Raw genomic sequence first — 24,206 nt, 5'->3', positions numbered from 1 at the left:
TGCGTGCAAAGTCTGAAAACGCATGTGTGCCTTGGAGCTGCAGCTTGATTTCACCTGGCAGGACTGTTCCAGTTGTAATGTGGTTTTGTCCCATCCCCTGCGTCATACCTCACCCAGAGCATTTCAGAAGCAGAGATATTTTCCTGCCTAATATCGTTGATTCAGATATGGTTGATTTGGTCATTTTTCCTTGACATTAGTTCTTCTACCTTGGTTAATAATGCTACATAGTTAATGATATATGATCAGGAGTCTGCACAGTATGTTTTATTTTGAAAATTGACCAGATTCTCTATGCTGTATATATGTATGATTCCCTGCCCAGCCCGATCTGCTTTGTGCAACTTTCTGCCAGTCAAAAAAAGACTACAAAGATGGTATTGTAGGCAGAGTAGAGCATAGAGTTGCTTCTGGGATGTTTATGAAAGTGTCTGGTGAAATGACAGGCATACAGTTGCCATGGTTAGCTCTAGTATACAGCAGGAATGTGATGCAGCCATGCAGTCGAGCTGTTATTCACAACATTTTTTCACTCCCAAGTAGTCAAGGACAACAGTTTGGTCAGTGGCCCGAATCTTCAAAATATGAACCCTCTAGCTTCAGTTTAAGACATGAATGTCAGGCCTGGACTAAAAGGAGGACTCAGATGCAGGGCAGAATCAAAATTCAACAGACTTTTATTCTGAAATAGTTGGGCGTTCAAGACAGAGAGACAGATGAATAGGCTATAAAACCTAACCTGACTACACTATCGGCAAGAGAAAACAAGAAAAAACAAGGAAATCAAAATCACTCCGAAAGGAGGAGAACGAGAAAACAAAATCGCTCCACAAGGGAGGAAAACTAAGAAATCAAATTCGCTCCACAAGGGGAGGAAAACTAATACTGAATCACAAAACTGATCTAAGAAACAAGGAAAACAAGTCACTGCAAAAGGGAGTAAAACAGAGGCAAACTATCTACTCTGAGCTTCACAAGAAAACAAAATCGCTCCAAAAGGGAGGAAAACAAAAGACTAATACTGAAAGGCACTATCAAAATTTACAAACAAAAATCACTCTTCTCGAGGAACAAGGATTACAGAACAAAAATCAACATGAACTTTAAATACTTATCAAGGCAAGACTGTGACAAAGGGCTGGGGTGCACGCAGGAACGAGACACACAGGCACAAGACAAACGAAGACACGCGCTGTAATGATGTCAGTTAAAAACCCCTCATGGGGAGGCACTCATGTGATTGGCTGTAAAGGAGTGAGACATCTTGATTGGCTGCAGACGACCCCCTTGTAGAAAAAACGCATTTGTGAATCGGAGTCGCGCTAGATGAGTCTCAAAAATCCGCACACAAATGCAGGGAGGTTTACAAATTAAAAGCACTGAGACAAATGCACGTTTGAGAATTCATATATCAATGTAACAACTTCCAAATATGTTGTTGGTGAAGATTGCAAATAACTGATGATTTGTACATTTGTGAATTTTTATTGCACATGTTTAAAACAAGAAATATTTGTGTGCGCATCACAAATATGTTTACAAATATTATTTTTATACGTGATTTTTTTTTTTTACTTATATATGGATTGAAGCATATTTGTGTGTGCACTGATACATTTGTGAGTCCTTTTTCGTGCATTTATTCCTTTATGTGTGCATTTATCCATTATGAGACTGTTCTGGCTCCATACATTTCAACCTCACTACAGAGCTTCTGTCCGCCGGCTGTGAGGTGTCAGAATCCATCTTCAATAGACAATTTTTTTGGAATTGCTTATTATTTATTTTATCTGTGTAGTAGTAATTTTGAACCTTGACTCTAGATCTCCACTAACTCCCCAGAAAAATGCATCTCTTTAGCTGCTAAATGCTCAACTATGTTTACCAGCTGGTCTCTAACTGTGTCTTTCTGCTGTTTGGTGCTGGGCTGGCAGTGTACAGAAGGTTTATCAGAGCGTTTTCACTGGAAACAGTGAAACTGCTGTGTGTGTTCACTGCTGCTGGCGTGTCGTGTGTGCGCCTGCATCTATGCATGTTAGTCTGTTTTAATTAGTTGTGATGTGTAGAGGAGGGAACTGATCTGGCAGGTCTGGAGAGAGTGTAGCATTCACTGAGTATATTAGATGACACTGTGATGCTGACACTAAACAATACTGTCACGCAGAATACTGCACCATGTCAGCACTACAGTGACATAGTGCTGACAAACACTAGTACAGCTAGCTTTCCACATATACTAAAAGAAAACTGGCATCAATAAAACTTACACAGAAAGCAAAATCACATAAACAAGCATAAATAAAATAAACAAGATATAATTAGTTTGTATTTGTTAGTGTGCAGACTCAGAATTTTGCTGTATAGAAAGTGCATACATACACACTGGCTGACTGACTGACAAAATGAAGATGAAGAGTGGCCTGGACTGTTGTTCTGGCTCAAAATGTTATCATTTCAGTCCCAGTTGTGGCTCAGGAGGTAGAGAAAGCTGGCCTCTGTGTGTGTGTGTGTGTGTGTGTGGGTGTGGGTGTGTGTGTGTGTGTGTGTGTGTGTGTGTGTGTGCTGAAATCCTCCTGATGTGCAGGTTGGCACCTTGCATGGCACTGTGCATCTACTACTCCATCAGCGTATGGATGAGTGAGTGTGTATGAATGGGTGAACGCAGCATGGGATGTAAAGAGCTCCTTTTCTTTACAGCTCTCTGCTATACTTGTACACTCACTGCCAACATCATCCTTCTTTATTTATATCTGACTGACCTACAGATCGATCAGTAGGCACAGGTTCATTTACAGAATTCAGGGAGCCAATGGGTTACTTTCAATTTCACCACCATTGAGAAAACTGGAACCGTGATCTGTATTTTTTCTGGAATTCAGGAGTTTTAATTATTAGATCTACATTCTATAAAAAGGGGCGGCTGTAGCTCAGCGGGTAGAGCAGGTAAGGCAGGTTTGGTTATTAGCAATTGTGAATTCTTAATAGTAACTATTACAATAAAGAATACACATTATGCGTGTAACGTAATAATGCACCGCAACACTCTTGAATCAGGGACCAATAACCAGACCGAAAAATTTAATTATTTATAATATATTTCAAATTATGGCTGACCTCATCTCATGGGAGATGACCTCATGAGAGTGTTCAAGATGGCAGATGTGGGCACGACATGCCACCGGCTGATCAGTGCAGGTGACCGTGCAAGACTTGAATGAAAGAATGACAGAACACAACTGCCGACCTAACACACCAATTTAATCACAGTGTGTTTTGGTCAGAGCTGAATTCTGTTGTTCCGACACTTTGGTGTACATGCTACTGGATACACGTGTATGAGTGAACAATGGCTTGGAGGCGAAGTTAACTCGGAGCGCTCTGTTCCTCAGAAGTGTGCTTGGATGGGCGTAGCTGTTTGTTTGTCTGTAGAGTGGGTCAGTAGAGAAAGAGAGACAAGGAAAAGAGCTAACTCAGAGCTCGGAGCGCAGCAAAGAGGAGGAAACGGCCATGGAGAGATGCCATACTTGCTTTTTTATCACTCAGCGGCCAAAATTAGGCTTAAGTCACCTTCCTTATTGTTGCTTGCTAGAATTAGTTTATTGTGTGCCTGCATGGCGACAACCAGTGATCTGCACTTCAAAAGCAAACACTTGTATTTCCAGGTTATGGTGCAATCAGTTCAGACATTTACGTGATTAAATTTAAAGGCAATATAACTCAAGTCTACATTTGGAAAGCAGACTGTAATTATCTTGATTTACGGATGGCTTAAAATATATGAACTGTTTTGCAGTTATCCTCAGTACTCTGCATTGTTTCACTTGCTGTCTATGTCCTACATTATAACCAATCCTGTGTTTTTTACACGTTTAAATATCTTTAAGTGGATGGCAAACAGGCAAAATTATCACTTTATTTCAAAGGCTGATCTCTGGAGAAACTTTAACAGCTGGATCTGTATCTGCTTTACTGTCTGGTTTTGTGGTTTGAGTGAGTTCAGCTCCTGTTTCATTCTCACAGTTTTATCTCTCATTAGACATCTCTCATATAAGTTTGAACTGTAGCTGTGATTTTCTGCCTGTTAACTGTTTAACAAACAGCTGTTTAAGAACAACAAGCTGCAGTCTGTATTTATACTGTGTACAGTGTATTTATACTGTGTACTGTGTGGGCAGAGAACCATTTCAACTGACAGAGTGCATTTCTTTATTAATCCATTATTTGCCTCTGTTGAAGTGAAGAAATTGATAAAGTTGTTTGTGGTACTTCTGTTATCCTACAGTCAGGCTGACACATTTTAACTTGCTGGTAAATCAGACAACAAACTAAATATAAAACTTGATGGTGATACACTTGAGTTTAATCTGTTATCTTCACCCCTGTATGAAACTCCAGTCATGTTGTGATGTATCAGATCAGTCTGATCCGCTGCAGCATCTAATCAATAACTAAGGGGGCATGTTGTCTGGTAAAAAGACTTCTGTGAATGCAGCTCTCCTGTGTTTTTGCTCATCGCTCCTCAATGCTCCACAAAAAATGGGCCTGCAGATTTTTTGTATCATAACATTTGTACATATACTGTATGTATTTAGGTGCATTTGTGGATCTGGTATGCTACATACAGTACATGAATATGCATGTTTAGAGTGCATCTGCTTAAAGGAACGAAACAGTGAATGACAAAAACAATCACAGATATTTGGCAATGGTCTCAAAGTCTAAAATAATTTTTATTTTTTATTTTTACAAGCATTAAGTACAAAAGAAAACTGTTAGAGAACAGTTATTTATAATACTGATACTGAATTCACAGCCTTTCCTCTTATGTATGTTCTGCTGTGTGTGTTTCCAGGGTGGTTACGCTGCCTACAGATACGCCCAGCCTACTGCTGCCACAGCTGCTGCATACAGTGACAGGTAAGAAACTTTCAGTGACACATTTGGAGATGAATTGTTATTATTTTTATGTTCAAAACAGGAAACAATGACCTAAAGATGGTAACATAATCAAAGCATCATTTAACCAAGGCTGCAGTGGCTTTATTTATTCTGCAGTGACTCTTTCACAACATTTAAGGATAATCAGTTGTTGAGCAAATTTGTCTGTGTGTTCCAACTGAAGTTATTCTTTGATTCATGTAGGCCCTTTTCTTACTCTCCAAGATGTAAATAAATTAAGTTTAATTCTAGTTACTGTCCCATAACTGCTATGCACTATTGAATTCAGTCAACTAAGCTCGAAGCTACAGCAAAATTTAGTTTAAAAAATAGTTGTAACAAAAAAAGACTTGTAACAAAAGTACTGTGAAATTTCAACTAAAAGCTCACTCTACATGGATACTGTTTTAATTCAGTATTTCTAATTTCTTATTTATTTGCCAAAAGTGACTTCCAATTACTTTTGAACTATTGTCAGTTAAATGGATCATGACTGGGAGCTTTTCAGACAGAGATCAGTCACGTAGACATAAATGATAGAGTGCTTGTTATTGATATTCATGGGAATTTCCTTGCATCATTGTTTGTGCCTCCCATTCTTATTCCCAGCATGTCAAATACAGCAGCTTGCTCAGTGGCCCAACACACCAGGTTTGACACTGCAGGTACTCTCTAGCATCACTTCTTGAAGTGCCGCTCCAGATTGAAAATCTGGAAGGATGTAGTATATTACATTATATTGAAAACTTGACCCTGAAGCCCTTCAAGTGCATAACTGAACCTAGGGGTGTAGCATCATAGTTTGAAGCTCAAGGGCAGTTGGGATTTGGGATTGAGAATGTGTCTTCTTGTGCTGTTATGTACGTAGTTGTTGAATTTTGTGCATTTCATAGGCCCACCTAATGAGTGGAATTACAAACCAGCCAAAGCTATAAATGTTGTGGTATGTGGCATTAGTGCATACTATTTACATAAGGGATAGGCATTATCTGTCCCAGACATGCACTTATTTCTCTTTCTTTCTTACTTTATTACTTGAGACCTCTCAACTTATCTCTATATTCTGTTTGCTAGTATTCTTTCCAAAGTCCTATCTTTCCTGTTCTCTATTTAATTGATTTGAACATCCTGCTTCTTTTATTATTATTATTGTTGTTGGGGGGGGGGGGGGGGTGGGGGGGGGGGGTGGTTTACACACATAACCCAGTCTCCAAGAACTTTAGCTTTCTGTCCTTACCTACAGTTTAATACTGGCAAAATCTTTGAGAACTGCAAACATCTGGTCTGGTCAGTTAAATTCCATAACTTTCCTTTCTATGAATAAACAACATACTGTATGAAACAGGTAATACATAACATAAACATCTCTTTTGTTGATTACATGTTAGGGAGGTGTGTCTGATGACCATGGACTGTGTTGAATAACTGGGTGAGAAAATGTTCACTCTCAAGCCCTCATCCCTCAACCTCACCCTGTAATGGTGTCAATCAGGAGAAACAATAGTAATAGAAACAAAACATATTATAGGATGTAAGTAAGATGGAATAGCCTTTGGTACTTAAACCCAATCAGGAAGTATATAGGTGTTTCCAGTACGAAAGAGACTTGCCCCCTGAGCCTACACTGGTTGTTGTGCTGTTGTGAGGAATGGAGCTTGATGTGGGACAACTTCAACGAGTTCTGACTGGAAGGTTGACTGGAGATGACCAGGCATCTGTGGTGAAGGGGAGGAGGTGGGTCACAATGTCTTTGCGATGCTGAAATGACAGCTGAATGACAGCTTACAAATGATTGACTAGAGGACAATGTGACAGGTTGTGATTAGATGAAAAGGAGGTTAGGGAAAGTGGGAGACTGTGATTGTGACTAAGATGGCAAAGGTGAAGAAAACATACACCACACATCCACATAAATGTACACAGAAACAAAAATATTCTGGTCAATTTTCTGGCCAGATAATATAGTTGACAGTTCTTAACATCTGGTAAGCACCTTCCATCTACTTTGATGGATCTCTGTTCTTTCTTCCTGGGATGATGTCTGGTCCAGCTGGTCTGGGTGGCTGATCGAAGATATGTGTGGGCAAAATTGTCCTAAGGTGTCCTCCACTTAATCCAGTCCATGGGTTTCCTTTTCTGATGTTGAGCGTATTTCGTTCATAGATAAAGCATAATATTTATAATTATAATAAAAAAAAAATACAATTTGATAATGTGACTTTTCTTACTTTCTGCTGTTGCTGCATGGAGGAGATGCCTTGGTCAGTTTCCAGCTTGCTTGGGAAAATTTGTTTAAGACTATTTGTGTCGGTTAAAATAAATTTTTGCTCCATGAGTTAAATCACTTACACTATTTGTGGCTAGTGGAAGCAGAGAAGGCCTTGTAGGAGAGTTTCCTAGGCTTGGCCTCCTATTACTGTCGGTTCCTCAAGAACTTTGCCAACATTGCAAGCCCACCACACTGACTGACCCAGAAATGACAGGTGTTTCAGTGTGGTGAGGACCGTGCCCACGCCTTCAAATAGCTCCTGTGTTGGCCTACCCAGATCCCCAGCAACTCTTTATCGTGAAACACTGACTCCAGCAATGTGGGTTTTGCTGCAGTGATGTCCCAGGGAGGGGTGAGCATGTCATCAACTGCTTCAGCTTCTCCCTAAGATTACTTTTTCAACCCTGGCTGTGATCCTGGGTCTCTGCCACAGGCCATGCATCCCTCACTTGGCTCCTAAACTTTGAAGAACTTGAGGGGCAGCTGGCCTGGTGGCTGGAGACACTACAGGACTGCAACTTTGAGATTCGCCATGGCCTCCACACCAATGCGGATGCTCAGTGTTGCCTGTTATGCAGTAGTTAGTGTAAATTTTCCTGAAAAATGTTCCTAATAGATAATGGGTGCTGTTTGACTAAAACACACTGCTGTTTGCATTTTTAAATGACTATGTAAATAGTGGAAATAAAAAACCTTGAGACCTTGAGCATTTATTTAGTAATAGGGTTGGTAACTAACACTAGTTATATAGTGAGCAGGATAACACATATTGACTAATTGTGTTCCTACCCATACATTTAAGATAACAATAGTATCCATAGTAACGGCACCACAATGTACATAAAATTATGGAGACCAAGGAGTTCAATCATTGAATCAAAACCTCCCTGAAAGCCTCAACAGAAACATCAGAAGCTTCACTAAGTTTATTACAGGGCTTTTACATTAAACTGCACGCCAGGTTACAGTTGTTAGTCTCTTGAGACTCCCCCTGCCGTAAGACACTGGGTAAATGCTAGAAAATACAAAAGATTCACAGATCTGGGTAATTAGGGAAAATATGCTCCATGAGCATTGTGAAAAGTGCTTGCAGGTAAAAAAGGGGTTTCTATAGCTAAAATGATATTTCGGGGTGTTTTATCTCCCATTGGCCCCTTACCATTTGATGAATAAAAGATATATTCATTCAACAAAATGAATAAGTTGTGTTAAATTAGTAAGCACTAATGTGTAATTTAGTTCATAAATTTATGTAACTTGCAGATGTCTTTTCTTTTTGATTCATTATTCATCTTCTGCATCACTTTCCACATATTCATATTTATTTGAGCTTGGATTGAATTAACTATACGATCCATCTTTAGTTCAGAATGTACAATTATCATGGAGAGGTCTGTGGCTTTACACAATAGAGCAGCTGCTATTTTAGCAGACAGGAGAAGGTACACACGGGTTACACTTGAAAATAAGCTATCATGCTTGAATGATGACACTTGCTTAATTTTCCAAGGAATGAAGGGAGAGAAAGTTGAATGGAAATGTATTCTGCTGCTTCAGTACTTTTATTCAGGAAAAAAAAAAACATAAAATGGATTCAGGGCAAAAGAGAAAGCGATGAAACCAGTCCTCCCCAATTTAAAACAATTTACATTGCTCACTTATGGACATACTTTTATCTGTGTATGTATACACATAAATCACCTAAACACCTAAACTAAGCTTTATTTGCTTTAAGATACAAAACATGTTTTTAGATCTGTATGCTTTATTTAACTGTTCATTTCATTATAATGAATTGTTAATTGTACAAGACAGACGTGTATTATGAAAGAGTAGTAAAAGAGTAAATTGGGCTTTGTATCTTTAATATATACCTCATTGCAGATTGATGCACAGTTGAATATTGTCTGGCAGTTAGCATTTGGATTTTTTTATGCTCTTTGATGTGTATAATGAAATAAACACAATGGGAGAATACGTAGACGGGCTTCCATAATCTCTAAAGAGTAACTTTGTTGACCTCCATTGGTTTAACTTTCGCATTTGCTGCAGTCATGTCAAGTCAATTTTATTGCCCATTCAAACTGTACCTGTTTGGAATGGACCAATTCCTGCTCACAGCTTTCTTAAGAAGCCAAACCCAAACTATCTCAGTCTCGCCACTGACTGCAGAATGTGATCAAAACATTAATATAAAAACTTAAGTGAGATGACGCTTTGTAGTGATAACCAGCAATGTTGGTTTATACTGGTTCATCTTAACCCTCTCGTTACACAGACTAGGGATGTTCCTTGTGATTTTTTATATATAAGTGCAACAATCCTTTTTTTTTTTTTATTATTATTTGAATAATGTATTTTTATCATTTTGTGACAAATAAATTATTGTAATTACTTAATGTAATAGGAACCATTCCCCTGAACTGTAGAGTCAGTAGTTTTACTTAAATAATTGACATTGATTTATTTAATCACTGGAGTGATATACATTTACGATAGTCACTGAAAGATTTAGTTTTTTTCAGTGTGGGCAGGGGAAAAAATGTAAACGGTTTGCAAACTATTTTGTTAAGTCAGTTTAAGCTATTTTCTCAGTCACGGCTGTCGTAGTAAATGGAAATAAAACTGCTGAATGACAGCACATGATGTAAAGTTTTGTTACCATAACAGCAGCGATGCAGAAATTGCTTTTAACATGAGGCGATAAGAAACTTTTAGAAATTGGGAGTCTGGTGGCTTTGTAGAGAGCATACACCAATCAGGCATAACATCATGAACACTGACAGGTGAAGTGAATAACACTGATTATCTCTTCACCATGGCACCTGTTAGTGGGTGGGATAAATTAGGCAGCAAGTGAACATCTTGTCCTCAAAGTTGATGCATTAGAAGGAGGAAAAAGGGGCAAGCATAAGGATTTGACCGAGTTTGACAAGGGCCAATTTGTGATGGCTGGACGACTCGGTCAGAGCATCTCCAAAACTGCAGCTCTTGTGGGGTGTTCCTGGTCTGCAGTGGTCAGTATCTATCAAAAGTGGCCAAGGAAGGAACAGTGGTGAACCAGTGACAGGGTCATGGGCAGCCAAGGCTCATTGATGTACATGGGGAGAGAATGCTGGCCCGTGCGGTCCGATCCAACAGACGAGATACTGTTGATCAAATTGCTGAAGAAATTAATGTTAGTTCTTATAGAAAGGTGTCAGAATATACAGTGCATTGCAGTTTGTTGCGTATGGGGCTGCAGACCAGTCAGGGTGACCATGCTGACCTCTTTCCACTGATGAAAGCACCAACAATGGGCACGTGAGCATCAGAACTGGACCATGGAGCAATGGAAGAGGGTGGCCTGGTCTGATGAATCACATTTTTTTTTACGTTAAGTGGATGCATCTGCGTTGTTTACCTGGGCAACACATGGCACCAGGATGCACTATGGGAGTAATGCAAGCCGGTGGAGGCAGTGTGATGCTTTGGGCAGTGTTCTGCTGGGAAACCTTGGCTCCCGCCATCCGTATGGCTGTTACTCTGACACTTACCACTTACCAAAGCATTGTTGCAGACCATGTGCACCCTTTCATGGAAACGGTATTCCCTGATGGCTGTGCCTCTCTCAGCAGGATAATGTGCCATGGCACAAAGCAAAAATGGTCCAAATGGTTTGAGGAGCACAACAATGAGTTTGAGCTGTTGACTTGGCCTCCAAATTCCCCAGATCTCAATCCTATTGAGCACCTGTGGGATGTGCTGGACAAACAAGTCCGACCCATGGAGGCCCCACCTCACAATTTACAGGACTTAAAGGATCTGCTGCTAACATCTTGGTGCCAGATACCACAGCACACCTTCAGGGATCTAGTGGAGTCCATGCTTCAGGGTCTGCATCCTTCGAAGGACCCGGCCTTTGCGGTCCTTCAGAGAGACCTTGTTAACCATGTCAACCGTTGTTAAATGGGACGGTCTAGCCTTTGGAGCATTTCCTGGTTGCGTCACCAGATGTTTTACCCTTACGTCACGATTTCTGCCACTCAGGCCCGCGACAGTGACAATCTACGCCTTGTGATGTCGCCATTTTCTCTCTTTCTTTCTTCTTTTTCAGTCGCGCAAAGAATCTTGGGATATGTGAGGCCATGAAGGATAGTAGCCGTGCATCCTCCAAAAACAGGGAAAAGAAGGCTGCATTTGTGGGCTGCATTTGGAGGAGCCTTCGTTCGGCGTAGTCACATAATTGGCCTTCAAATGCGGCCTCCGACGTATGCAGACCCTGGATCGAGACACAGCAAATATTAGGCAGGTGGTTATAATGTTATGCCTGATCAGTGTATATAGCATACACTTAAGCTGATATAGATTTTTTAAGCTAGGCCCTGATGGCTGAAATGTGTTTTGCTGGTGGCCTCTGTCCACAGCCTTTCCCTCCCTTGTATCTAGATCAGGGCTGTCGAACTCATTTTACACCAGGGGCCACATACAGCCCAATTTTGGTATCAATAGCGACAACTTCTAATTTTTCGCATTTGTTTTAGTGCAAAAAAGTAAAAATACATTTAATGAACAATCTTTTTACAAAATATTATTAACAACCCGAAATTTCTCAAGAAAAATAAGTGCAAATTCAACAATATTATGCCTCAGGTTATCATTTAAACATGTGCATTACAGCTTACGGATCACATTGTTATTTACAAAGACAAAACATTAAGTCACAGGTATCTGGAACTCAGCAATACAGTAAATTATTTTATGATCAAAACAACTTTTTAAAATGTACATTTATTTCCACATCTGTGTTGTAATCCTGACCATCTGAACTGACACACCACACCATATAACCTGTGGGTTCTATTAAGGATAGAAGGTTGAGTCAACCCACTGCCCTGTAAATGTATAAAATGTATTTTTTTTTTAAAGTTGTTGGCAATGCATGAACAATAGGGTTCCCTCCAACCAAACTCTTTTGAACTGAAGCTTCTGATTGACATTATATTGCACAATGTTCTGTGTCTTTAAATATTTCCAGAGTAAGTTTTTCATTTTCACAGGACTATAGTCGTCAGGGTGAAAAAGTGTCTGAAGCAGAGTTGTACATTTAGAAGGGTTACTTGCTGTTTAATTTGCTCCTGAAACTTGGCATCTTTAAGCCTTCACAAGTGCATCAATATCAGGTGCCAAATCTTGGGCAGCAGCCAATTTCAGGATGTAATTTAAGTGCTTGTGCATGAGCCTTGAGAGCAGCTTTGTTTTATTGATGTTCATTACAAAGAAAACAGGTAGGTAGTTCCAAACATTCACAAAACGTTTGCAGCCAGGGCTGTCATTTTAGGGTACCCTGGCAAGAGATGCTTAAAAAAAATGTGTCCAGGCCCACAGAGGCAAATTTGCCCTTCAAATCTGAATCACACTGCAGGTCAGTTAATTCAAGTTGGATGTTGACGGGCAGATCAGAAGCCTTGACTGTGAATGGCGACTGAAAAACTGTGAAATCTATCTCAAGTTCATCAGAGATCTAAAAACCGTTGCCCAAACTCTCGCAGCAGTCCCGTAATCTTGTCTTTGTACCAATTCATGTCAGCATTAACTCAGGGCACGCAGATCAAGGAAGATAAGCAGGGTCACCACTTGACAGTTGTGTCTCCCACAAAGTCAGCTTCAACTTGAATATGCGTATGCTGTCATAACACTGTGTGACAACTTTTTTGTGGCCTTGCAGCATTTTGTTCAGATTATTCAAGTGCTCTGTAATATGCACCATAGATGCTAGATCCTGCAGCCATTCTGGGGATTGAAATTCCAACACTGGTTTGCCCTTTTTCGACATGAACTTTTAACTTTTAACGTTGTGAAACACAATACTTCCTGGTCCAAAATGCAGTGAAATGTCCAAAAAACATGTCTTCCATTTGTAGTCTGTACTTTCTCTCCAAATGTTGTCACAACACCTGTTTTTTTTCCGATCATTGATGACAGCACAGGCCCAGTCCACTCCCACCCTGCCTACTACGGTGTTTCTCATCAGACAGATGTCGTCAAAAGCCTGTCGCTTCTCAGGGCGGACGACTTCTGCAGCCTTCAGCCTGCATGCTTTCACAAAATCACCTTCATTGTAGGGCTTTGACGCTTTAGCTAGCAGTAAGGTAGCTAGCTTTCACTGCTGCATCACTGATGTCTCGGCAATGAGAAAAAACTGATTGCTGTTTCTTCAGACTAGCCAACAATTAATTTATCTTCTCTCCTCTCAATTGTCCTTGCAAGCTGTGGTGAGTCTCATAGTGGTGTCAGATATTATAGTCTGCAGAGTTGCTACGTGTCACGCTTTGAGTGTGACAGTCACGCAATTTGACCCATTCTCACACCACACGCCACACTTGACATTTCTCATGCTTATATTTCCCCATTCAATACTCTATATTTATTTTTGTCATGATAATAAACTTTGGTCCTCGGCTTGCCGTAGTTCGAGTAACTCTGATTGACTGACCGAGATAACCAATCCCAGACCAATCCATCAGTCCTTTTATTTCATTTCATTAATCCATTTTATTTGTGCCTAAATCTAACCAACCACGGAAGGCACCACGCAATATAAACCAATCAGAAGCAACGTAAGGCGGGTCTTGGCGTCTCTAACTATCTTTCACACACAACAGCGCCGACATTTAAAACCCACTCAACGTTCTCCCGTGTGTGAAAGAGAGAGCGCGGGTGAGTGTGTGTGTGTGTGTGTGAGAGAGAGAGAGAGAGAGAGAGCGCAGGCGTGTGTGTGTGAGAGGGAGAGAGAGCGCGGGTGAGTGTGTGCTTCTTTTTCTTGCATTTGTAAGTTGCAGTGCGCTTTTTAATTAATATGAAATTAAATAAAATGATTCTTTCAGAATTTATTTGATTTAAAAAAAATTTGGGTAATGCGTCGTGAAGGTCTTAAATTTTTATGGTCTTAAAATGTCTTAAAAAGGTCTTAAATTTGACTCACTGAAACCTGCAAGAACCCTGACTTCTGACTAAAGTCTCACTCTTGTCATTTTCTGAAACTTGGCAGCCCTGTAGTCTTTGAGCACTGAAACCAGCTGGGAAAGCACCCAGCACACAGATTTCCCAATCACCCCTGTCAATAAGTAGGAAGTGATCCATCTTTCTTGGAAAGCTCTACACTCTGTATCCACTTTTCTCCTTTTTGACAAAGACATTTTGGGTAATGAGGATGGTAAAAAACATTATAGTAACAATGTGGCAAACTTTTTTCTAAAAGACATATCCATGTCACCTCCTGGGCTCTGTAGTAAAGGGCAAATTTAGAGGCCATGGGAGACCTTAGGTTACAGGTGGATGTATCGAAAGTGTCTGGGACACAGACTTAAAGGAGAACTTCGGTCGATTTAAACATGCAGCTTCATTGCTCAAGCTACCATTGACTTGCCAGTACCGAAGACGCGAACACATTTGGTCCAACCATTACAAAGCTCCGTGAATGGAGACTTAGCATTGACAGCTAACAGCATGGGGTCAGAACTTCACACTGCGTTTTAAGCGTCTTAACATGCTCCACATCTCACACCAAAAGTTATGCAACAACAGCAGACACCTTAGCACACAGCACTGTAGCGTGTATCACTCAAAATGAATAAAAAAGTAGTTAAAACAGTGTGTTTGTGCAAGCAGCCACGTACCTGTTTGTTGACATCCGCGTCTTCCGGTAGCTAGACCAAACTAGCATATCCATCGAGTGTGCACTTAACAGGCTTAACAGGCTATTGTAAGGCTCATGGCTCATGACAGGCTGTAACATGGACATGTACATTATGAACATAAACGCGAAAGTGCTGGATTAAGTTTCCGTCTACGCCAGTGAGGGAGTAAGTGCACGCTCGACGGATTGACTAGTTTGGTCTTGCTACCGGAAGACACGGATGTCAAACACGCTACAGTGCTGTGTGCTAAGGTGTCTGCTGTTGTTGCATAACTTTTGGTGTGAGATGTGGAGCATGTTAAGATGCTTAAAACACAGTGTAAAGTTCTGACCCCATGCTGTTAGCTGTCAATGCTAAGTCTCCATTCACGGAGCTCTGTAATGGTTGGACCAAATGTGTTCGCGTCTTCGGTACTGGCAAGTCAAGGGTAGCTTGAGCAATGAAGCTGCATGTTTAAATCGACCAAAGTTCTCCTTTAATATCCAAAGAAAGGATGTGAGATTCTCACACAGGCCACATTTTCTCAGCTTTCTCAGTGACTCTAAACATGTTCACTTCCTTCATACTTTAGGCAACCCCCAGCTCCAGACATGAACAGTTCGCTTGCTTGACAGTGTTGTGTGCAGCCCCCACTGGAATAATTTTTTTTTTTTTTTTAAATGTCTTCCCTGTAAATTTAACACTTTGCAAAGTCATTGTGCAGGCCGGATTGAACCTTCCAGTGAGCCGGTTCTGGCCCATGCCACATTTGTTTGACACCCCTGATCTAGATCATAGCCGGAGAACACGACTTTCCCTCTATGTCCCATGATAACCAGCATGGCAAAGGCACGGCTTTGCCCTGACAATCTACTACAAACAGTCAGCCACCAAAAAGCCTCTCTATGCTGCTGGCTGCTACAACACATGTGCCAGACAGAAACGTGTTACAAAGGGCCATGAATGTGCTTCTGTGTCAAACAAGAATGTCAAGAGATTGATCAAACCTGTGCTGCTTTTTAAATTTTACTTTAATGACAATGTTGCTCTGTGTTTGCTGGTTGTTTAAATAGACAACTGTCTGCGAATGTTCACTTGTTATTTATGAGGTGATAATATATCAGATGTTTGTTTTTCAGCTTGTTCTGCTGTCCCAAGGTGGCCAAACAATCAAGCTTTAAACAAACCCTGGGCAAAGACTTAATCTGTTTGGACCTGGTGTGGAATTGAGGGCTTCCAAGTGTACCTGTGTAGCCTTGATGTGTCCATCTGTGCAGGGTCACACCGGCACCATGTCGGTCATGTTTATTCCACAAGGGTCACAGATAGGAAGCACAAACAGCTGCTTTCATGAGGCCTGACCAGACCCATTCAGGCTCACTTGGCATGCACACCAATAAAAATTTGGATGCAGTCACTCATGCAGATATGCTCGCACAAGCACATTATGAGCACTCACAAATTAGTACACACATGCACATGGGTGAGCACAGACTTTTTGGCCTTTTACCAGAGCAGGAGCTTTTTCAGAATCCAGGAATGCCCTTGCCATCTTAGTGACACTGAAACAAAATTACACACTTTGTACTCAAGTCTGGTTATCCTGAATGTTTCTTTTCTGAAAATATTGGGCTGTCAAGTCTCAGTTCTTAACATACTGCAACACATTCGTAGATCAACGCAAACACAGGAACATGCTAGGAACATGTGTATACAGTGCTCTGAATCTTAACTTCAGAAAACAAATGGTAAATCCAGATATCTTAAAACTTCTTTAGCCGATGGAGAGAACAAACTGTGACAGAGAAAGAGACATACATGGAATACAAATAGCATCTTGCTGGATCCTGCTCATTTTGCCTTGACCCCGTCTGCTTATCCCTAGCATATGACAGATTTTCCTGTGATTCTCTGTTTTCTCCAACAGAATATTTGAACATTTCAGGAGAATTCTCTCTGTATTTAGTATCGAGTAAAGCGGTTGGGGGAATCGCCAAAGTTGCACAAAGATTTCACACAGAGGAAAATAACTGGCAACTCTAAACAACACTAATTGACATTAATCTTGTTTATTTAATGTGTATAGGATGAGATATGTGCAAAATTGTGGTTTGAGACCGAAATTCGTTCGAACTTTCTCTTGAAAACACAGCCGAGCACAACTACTGTTTTCCTCAAGTTTCTGATAGTGCTTGGCATTGCTGATTTTAAAGATAATATAACAACAAAGTAATAATCTTGAAGATTTTTTATGTAAATAAATATCTGTATGTAAGTATGTATGTATATATGAAAGGCCACACATTTTTTTTTAATACCAAAGATGTACACTGGGTGTCGGTGGCGACTTCGCGGGAAAATAATCACATCTGGCGCACAGTTAGTGACGCGTTCACCCAGCAGTGGTTGGTCGGTCAGAGAGAGTAGACACAAACAAAGAAAAGGCCCAAAAAAAAAGAAAAATGGAAATTAAGCTTTTTTTTAAAGTAGCAACTCCAAAGAAAAATAAAGCAATTCGATGTTCAGAAGAAGACAAGCGGTCTCAAAAGGAACCCGACCATCAGTGGAGAGGAATCAGAGTTTGTATTAGCATTGCCTTGCCAAAGTGCAGAGCTCTAAAAGAAGAAAAAGGATTGAGGTGAGATACAGATGTTGGACTGGTTACCACTAAAGTTTATGTCAAATATAAATTCTACTCTACCTTAATTGTGGACTTTGTTTTGGGATAACATAAATCACCACACAGATTGAGTTTGTTACCTCTGCCAAGGAGGTTATATTTTCAGTGCTGTTTGTTTGTCAGCAGGATTATGGATTTGGCCTGATTTTCATGAAATTTTGTTTCATTAGGGTTTGTCATTAGGGTTGCAAACAACGATAGGGAACATTTCAGAGCTGATTTATTTTTTTCTCTTAGCAATCTAGCAAAAATACATCTACAATTGCCACTTATCCCCATCACTAGCCCTTTTTAGATAGAAAAGGCGGCACATTTGCTCCAAGTTAAGGGCAGCAATGTGCCACCCTGTCTTTCTAAAAGGGAGGCGTAATATTCCTCCTTTTCCAAAAGCCACCACCGGGGTAGGCATAAACATGTGACGTGACGTGACGTGAAGCACGAAGTTGAGCAGTAAACAGTGACTATACAAAGAATTTGTCTACAAAATAAGAGCTTTACATTGCCCCATTGGAGTTTAGAACTGGGTTCTTAGTGGTGGGCTTTTAATTTGAAAGTAGTGAACATTAGTAGCTTGCCGCTACAACAACAAGCGGACACAACCAAACAGCTACAGAGACCGAGGAGACGCTAGCATCTCCTGGATCTCAGCGGCTGTCCAGTTGCTCATTTTGATGTCCACAGATGAAATGATGGACTGACTGTTGTGATCAGCTGTTTCTTGGTTTTAAAACTCCCCGGCTGTGGGTCGCACAACAGTGCAGGTCATCGACACCTCCGCTCATCTCACGCAGTGGCCGGCACATTGACGCCTCGGCTTTAGATAGCAGGTGAGGCGGAAATAAGTGTACCCTCCGAGGCGGCAAATCGGCGGACCAAAACAGACCCCCAGACCCCTCTGTCTAAAACCACGGACAGAGCAGCCAAAAGGACGGGCAAATTGGCGGCTTGCTGCCCTGTATAAAAACGGCTAGTGTCACCAAAGAGAACCAATCTTCGAGATTTAAGGGGAGTTTGAAAACACTCAGTAGTCTTCTCCTTTTTACTAACACTCATCTCGCAAGAACATCTCCACTTACTTGTGATCACCACTCTAACCAGGGAGCACCAACTGGGATTTAAACATTGCTTTCGTGTTCAAAACTGAGTGGAATTATTTCTGAAGACCTAAGACATCTTTTCAACCAGGTAAAGTGGGCAGTTTTACAAATGTAACATAAGAAGCTGCACTTATAAATTACGTTTAATACCTGCTTGTTACATTGTAAAAACTGAAATAGTTACCACTTACTATTACTGCTGCTACTACTACAATGTATGTATTTACCCATATATTCACCATTCCTAAGTTGTATTGTTGCATTCTTTAATTAGATTATTCTATTGACATAACAAACACAGGTCTGTAAATAGTCATATTGAACAACCATTGTAGCTCACATTTGAATGGAGCTGGCACAAAAGCCTCTCCAGAAAGTTGGAATGTTTCATTTCAGTGATAGTCAACACATAAAGCCCTTCACGTTTTACCATTTATAACAAAAAGGTACAAGAAACCAGCAAAAAATACAAATGCTGTTGTGAAAAAACAAAATATCAGTGCAATAGTGAACGTTAAAATGCCACTCCTTTAGAGGAAGAGATTTGCCTTGGTGATATGTGCACAAAAAATGAAGGCCAACTACTACAAAAAAAATCAGTATATAATACAAAATTACAAGGAAAGGTCCTACTATAACAAATATTATAGCCAGTATGTATGTTTGAGACTCACACAATTATACAGTTTTGTACAGACTTCTTCATCATGGGATGTGCAAAAGTTCCTAATATACAGATATGGCTCATGGGATGATTTTCCAGTCAAAAAATGCCAGCTAATGTCATGTATATAGCTTGTTGATTGGACCAGCTGCAGATGTGAATAAAGCGCAGGGTGGTAATTTATCAGTGGGGGTGACTGGACTAGTATTTTGGTCCTATAAAGACAAAGATGTGGCAGGGCAAATAGTTTAGTTCCGACAATGAGCAAATTTACATGCATACTAATGAACCGCTCATTCAAGTGGTCATGTAAACAGCAAAATTCTATAAACGAACCTAGTTTTATTTGGCGAATGTACAACGTTGATCCGGTTTCTTTCGTTCTTTTACATCCGCATAGGTGTAAAAATGTAAAGGAAACCGGATGCTGTTAAAGCATTAGCAGATATGGACGCATCATGTACTTGGAAAGAAATCCTACTAATTGACTAAATCATGTAAACCTGTTTTTTTTTTTGTTATTGCATTACTAAAGTGCATGTAAACACGTCAAATCAGATTATTGTCATAACCTGATTGTTCCTAATTACGAGATTATTGTGGTACTGAATTTATTATACAGTGTGAACAGTGATATGATCAAGCTAAGATACATATACAGTTTCAATACTGTTTTGAATGTTTTATAAAGCCATTAGTAATACATATGTAAGGCCGTGGCCTGTTATCAGTCACTAGGTGCTAATGTTGCGCAGTCTCTTAAGAATCTAGCAATTCTTGTTTGTACCTTGCAGTATGCAGTAGTTTTGAGTTATGCTCCATGGAGGCGTCCATGTTTTTTCTTTTTTAAGTTTACTTTTCCATGCCTTGTAAGGTGATGAAGCTGACTGTGATCCAACCAGAGGATTGTTTCAATGAAACATTAAAACGCAGCCAAGGTCTCAACCACAATCCCGAACCCAGTGTCTGGTGCCTTCTCCTCTAGAGTCCATTGGAGGTGTGGACAGGCCCTGGCAGTCAATACATGCTCAGATGCTGGGGGTTACACATACATCACAGTGCCATCCAAAAAAGTAAGGAACAGTTTAAAAAGTACAAATAAGTGAGATCTTTAGCCACTTCAGACTTACTTGTCATGTTGAAGTAAAAATAAAGCGAGGACTCAAAACACCAAGGAGGCAGGCAGGATTAAGCAGCTAAAATTGATTTTTAATCAACAAAAGCTGAAGTCCAAAAATCATATAATCACAAAAACGAAGAAGAGCAAAATGCCAAAAACACAAAGTAGCAACACAAACTAAAAAAAATAACAACTGAGAAGAACAAAGTACAACTCAGTAAAAACACAAGGGACAAAAAAAAGGAACATACCAGTGAGACATGAGAGAGCACACAGAGTGTATACACACAAAGGCGTTCCAATGTATAATTCAACATAGGGATTGAAAGGGAGGGGCTGCACTTGATAACTGTATGTGCTAGGTAGAAGCAGAGTGCTTGTACCCTGATGATGACAGGATTTTACTTTATACCCTTTTGACCACTGTGTGCACAGCAATGGCAGAGTCGGCTGTCAGTATTTCGGCTGGTTGACTCCAAAGAAGGTGGATGTATGTAGTCTATTGCTATGTTAATTTTACTGCTTCAGCTGATTTTTAACTTTAACAGCTCTTCTGTGAACTGTGTTAAATAAACTAAAGATGTGTATTGTAAAGTTACTGTTTGTACTTGCATACGCCTATATTGGGGAGACAAAACAACCTCTCCATAAACAAATGGCACAACACAGGAGGGCCAACTCCTTAGGTCAAGACTCTACTGAACACTTACATCTAAAGGAGAAAAAATATTCCTATGAGCACAACAATGGAAAAAAATTGGCCAGAGAAGACAGATGGTTTGAAAGAGGAGTAAAAGATTGATTTGATTTTGTTCAAATATGCCAAATTGTAATTGTATTAAGTTATTATTAATTAATGTTATCAGACGATGGGGCTAAACTAGCTCATATGTGCTAATGACATTTGCCACTCGTTGCCATAGCAGTGGTAAACATCGCTGCATGTTATGGGCTGATGGAATATGAATGATGTATAGTGCAGAATCACGCTTTACAAAACTGTGATTGTTTCAATATATCATTGTCAATTTGTTTATTTCTGTCATAAATATAGTGACTAACTTTAAAAAAAAAAATACTAGTAAAAGGTCATTTCAATGTCTATGAGTAGGCCCTACATGTTTTGTAAACACAATTCTAAGGTCATCAATATCCATGTTATCCATCAACATTCATTTTAGTAAGCTGCTGACACTGTTGCACAGCACACATTTGTAGTGTTACTGTACAAAGGTGCTCTCTCCAGTCTGACAGTGCACCTCGTGGGGATTGGAAGACCTGTTGGACGATGGCACATTAATTAAACAAAAAAGATCCACTGTCATGTTTATCAGGTGCTGTACTGTAAGATACAGCACCTGTCTTATTTTACCGTGTAGATTATTTTACAAACTGGTGAAATGTTAGGAGTGTGGATGAGAGAGAGATGTGGTTGAAGTCAACTGTGATCATGATGAAGGCTCTGGGGTATTTCGCCTGAAGTCCCGTCGCCATAGCGTGGATGCATTCCCAGATGGTGGAATGTAAACAGTGGTGGCAATCATTCTAGTAAACCTCTGGGGCAAATAATATGGACGAAGCCGAAGGCAATGAGCTCAATGTCCGGGCTGCAGATGCACTCTTTCAAGGAGATGTGCCTGGGGTGACATCACCTGTTGTTCATGAACACGGCCGCCCTCCTTTTCTGCCCGGTTGTGCCATCATATACAAGTAGAGCCATCTAATGCAGCAATGACACTGTTTGATATTGTGTACACTTAGAAGCGGGTAAAAAAAAAGTGTAATGCACCAAAAGTGTATAGGGAAATTTCCAAATTAAACAAAATTTTCCCTCATCTCAACAATAATGCCAAGTTGTAATATGGTGAATTGGTCAACATAATTCATTAGTAGTCAGCCATGTCCATACAATCGCAATATACAGTCATCTGTTACAGATAAAGGCAACTAACATATGGATGTCGCTGTGATGCAATACGTACATCTGCAGGTGTCTTGGATGTGATGCCAGAGCTGTTACTTCTTTACACTCTGTGACAGGGGTAGATAATTTTTGTTGAGTTTTAAACTAAATGATGTCCAGATCTTACACGATGCACCTTTGGTCAATGAATACTGAAATTAAAACTTTATCTGATATCACTGTGTTGGTGTTGTTCCTGCAACATCATGATTTTTGTTGCATCAGGACAATTATTTCAACTTACAAAGCAGTGACAAAGTCAAAAGTTAGAGCAAGCCATGGGTGCTAAATGACTAAAGTATAATACTGGGGCTTGTAAGTGAACTTGGTTTTACACTAAGTTCACTTATTATTTTCCTTTTCAGGTTTCTGTCACTAATTGGATAGATTTAGGCACCAAAAATACTAGATTAGGTGTAGGCGTCAAGAATACTTAAACGTGCTTTGGATTAAAATCTACATTTTCACAATATTGAACGTGTTAAAATGGATCATTTCTCCCATATGCCTCTCTGCAGGCTGGTATATGCAAAGCTGTTGCATTACAAAACTGCTCAGAACGAAGAATTCTCGGGTCAGTGCCCTTGACCAAAGCACTGGTTAAGATTTAGACTTGGTGCTATTGTTGATGGTGGGGTTGGTTAAATGAAGAGAACCAATTTTACAGTGCTGTACATGAGTTACACTGTGATAATGATGATCCTCAAGATGTTACAGGACCATTTACAATGTTTTCATCCTCTTCTCAGAAAGAATGTGATTGCTACTCATGTAAAGCAAGGTTATTATTCTACCAAATGAGAAGGAAACGTCAGTATTACATCATCAGACTTTTGTTCTTCTTACATAGATTGTTGAGGGATAATATTGTTTAATTTTGTACATTTTTGGAAAGTTTTCTTTCTTCTCTAAATATTCACTCTATCCAAAAGCTTGTGCGTTTGACCGAGCTCCCAACCATTTTGTAGAGCTGTTGAAAATGTTGTTTCCATGTTTATCTTTTCACCTCAGGGTCATTTTAAAAATGCATTTGACTCAAATTGCATTTGAATTTGTGTTGTAGTTGCAGCTTACCACACACTCTCTCACATACACACTGTCATACGCACACACTGATGATGGGTTAGGGCTCTGCGCTGTGAGATAAGATAGGTCAAATGCAGTTCTGGGCTGAGTGTGGGTGTTGAGGGGGCTGCATGGTGAATAGCAATGTCCAAAACTAATCGGGATTAACTTCTAATCGCTTCAACCACTGGGCTGCTATGCAAATCAGCTCAATTATGGGCACAGGCCCTGGCCCCTGATTGGCCCTTATCATGTCTGGGCTAGGACATAGAGGGGAGGAAGGGGGTGTACTGGTTGCTACAGCATGCCTGCTCACTTTGAATAAAAACTCTAGCTTTCTAATTCTTTCGAAAAATCATTGATTTATTGATTGATTCTTTATTCTTTGGTTATATATTTGTCCGAGACTAATTTCCTTTGCTTTCTTCTCCAAGACTAACTATTAAAATGACCAAATTAAAGGGGTCTGGTCACAGACACTGAATGGTGGTTCACTCAATACTGGTCCACACATAATAATAATTAGGGCTGTCAAGCATTTAAAAAAGAATCAATTTAATTACAAGCTTTGTGATTAATCATTAATCAAAATTAATCCCATATGCCAATATTTGCTGTAAGCTTTAAAAAATATTTCAGTGTGAATGGATTTTGGTGGATGAGTGAATCAATGAATAAATGGGCATTCTAAAGGAGGCTATCAACCTCCAGAAAAAGTCCATTTATTTATTTTAATGTTGTGGTACTCTGAT

At 40.0% G+C, this 24,206-nt stretch overlaps 1 protein-coding gene across 8 annotated transcripts in view; it reads left to right on the top strand.

Moving 5' to 3' along the window:
- The window catches only part of rbfox1 (RNA binding fox-1 homolog 1), a 176,504-nt gene that overhangs the window by 141,840 nt on the left and 10,458 nt on the right, over positions 1–24,206 (top strand). For all 8 annotated transcript variants that reach the window (XR_003982660.1, XR_003982659.1, XM_030407444.1 and 5 more), the window contains one exon: positions 4,853–4,917. Coding sequence is in view for 6 of the 8 variants with exons in the window: in XM_030407444.1 (XP_030263304.1) it covers positions 4,853–4,917 (65 nt within the window). In the remaining 2 variants the exon portion in view is untranslated. The remainder of the gene's footprint in view (positions 1–4,852; positions 4,918–24,206) is intronic.

Source organism: Sparus aurata, chromosome 23, assembly GCF_900880675.1.
Source record: "Sparus aurata chromosome 23, fSpaAur1.1, whole genome shotgun sequence".
Taxonomy (NCBI): domain Eukaryota; kingdom Metazoa; phylum Chordata; class Actinopteri; order Spariformes; family Sparidae; genus Sparus; species Sparus aurata.
This window is presented reverse-complemented; position numbering and strand designations above follow the sequence as displayed.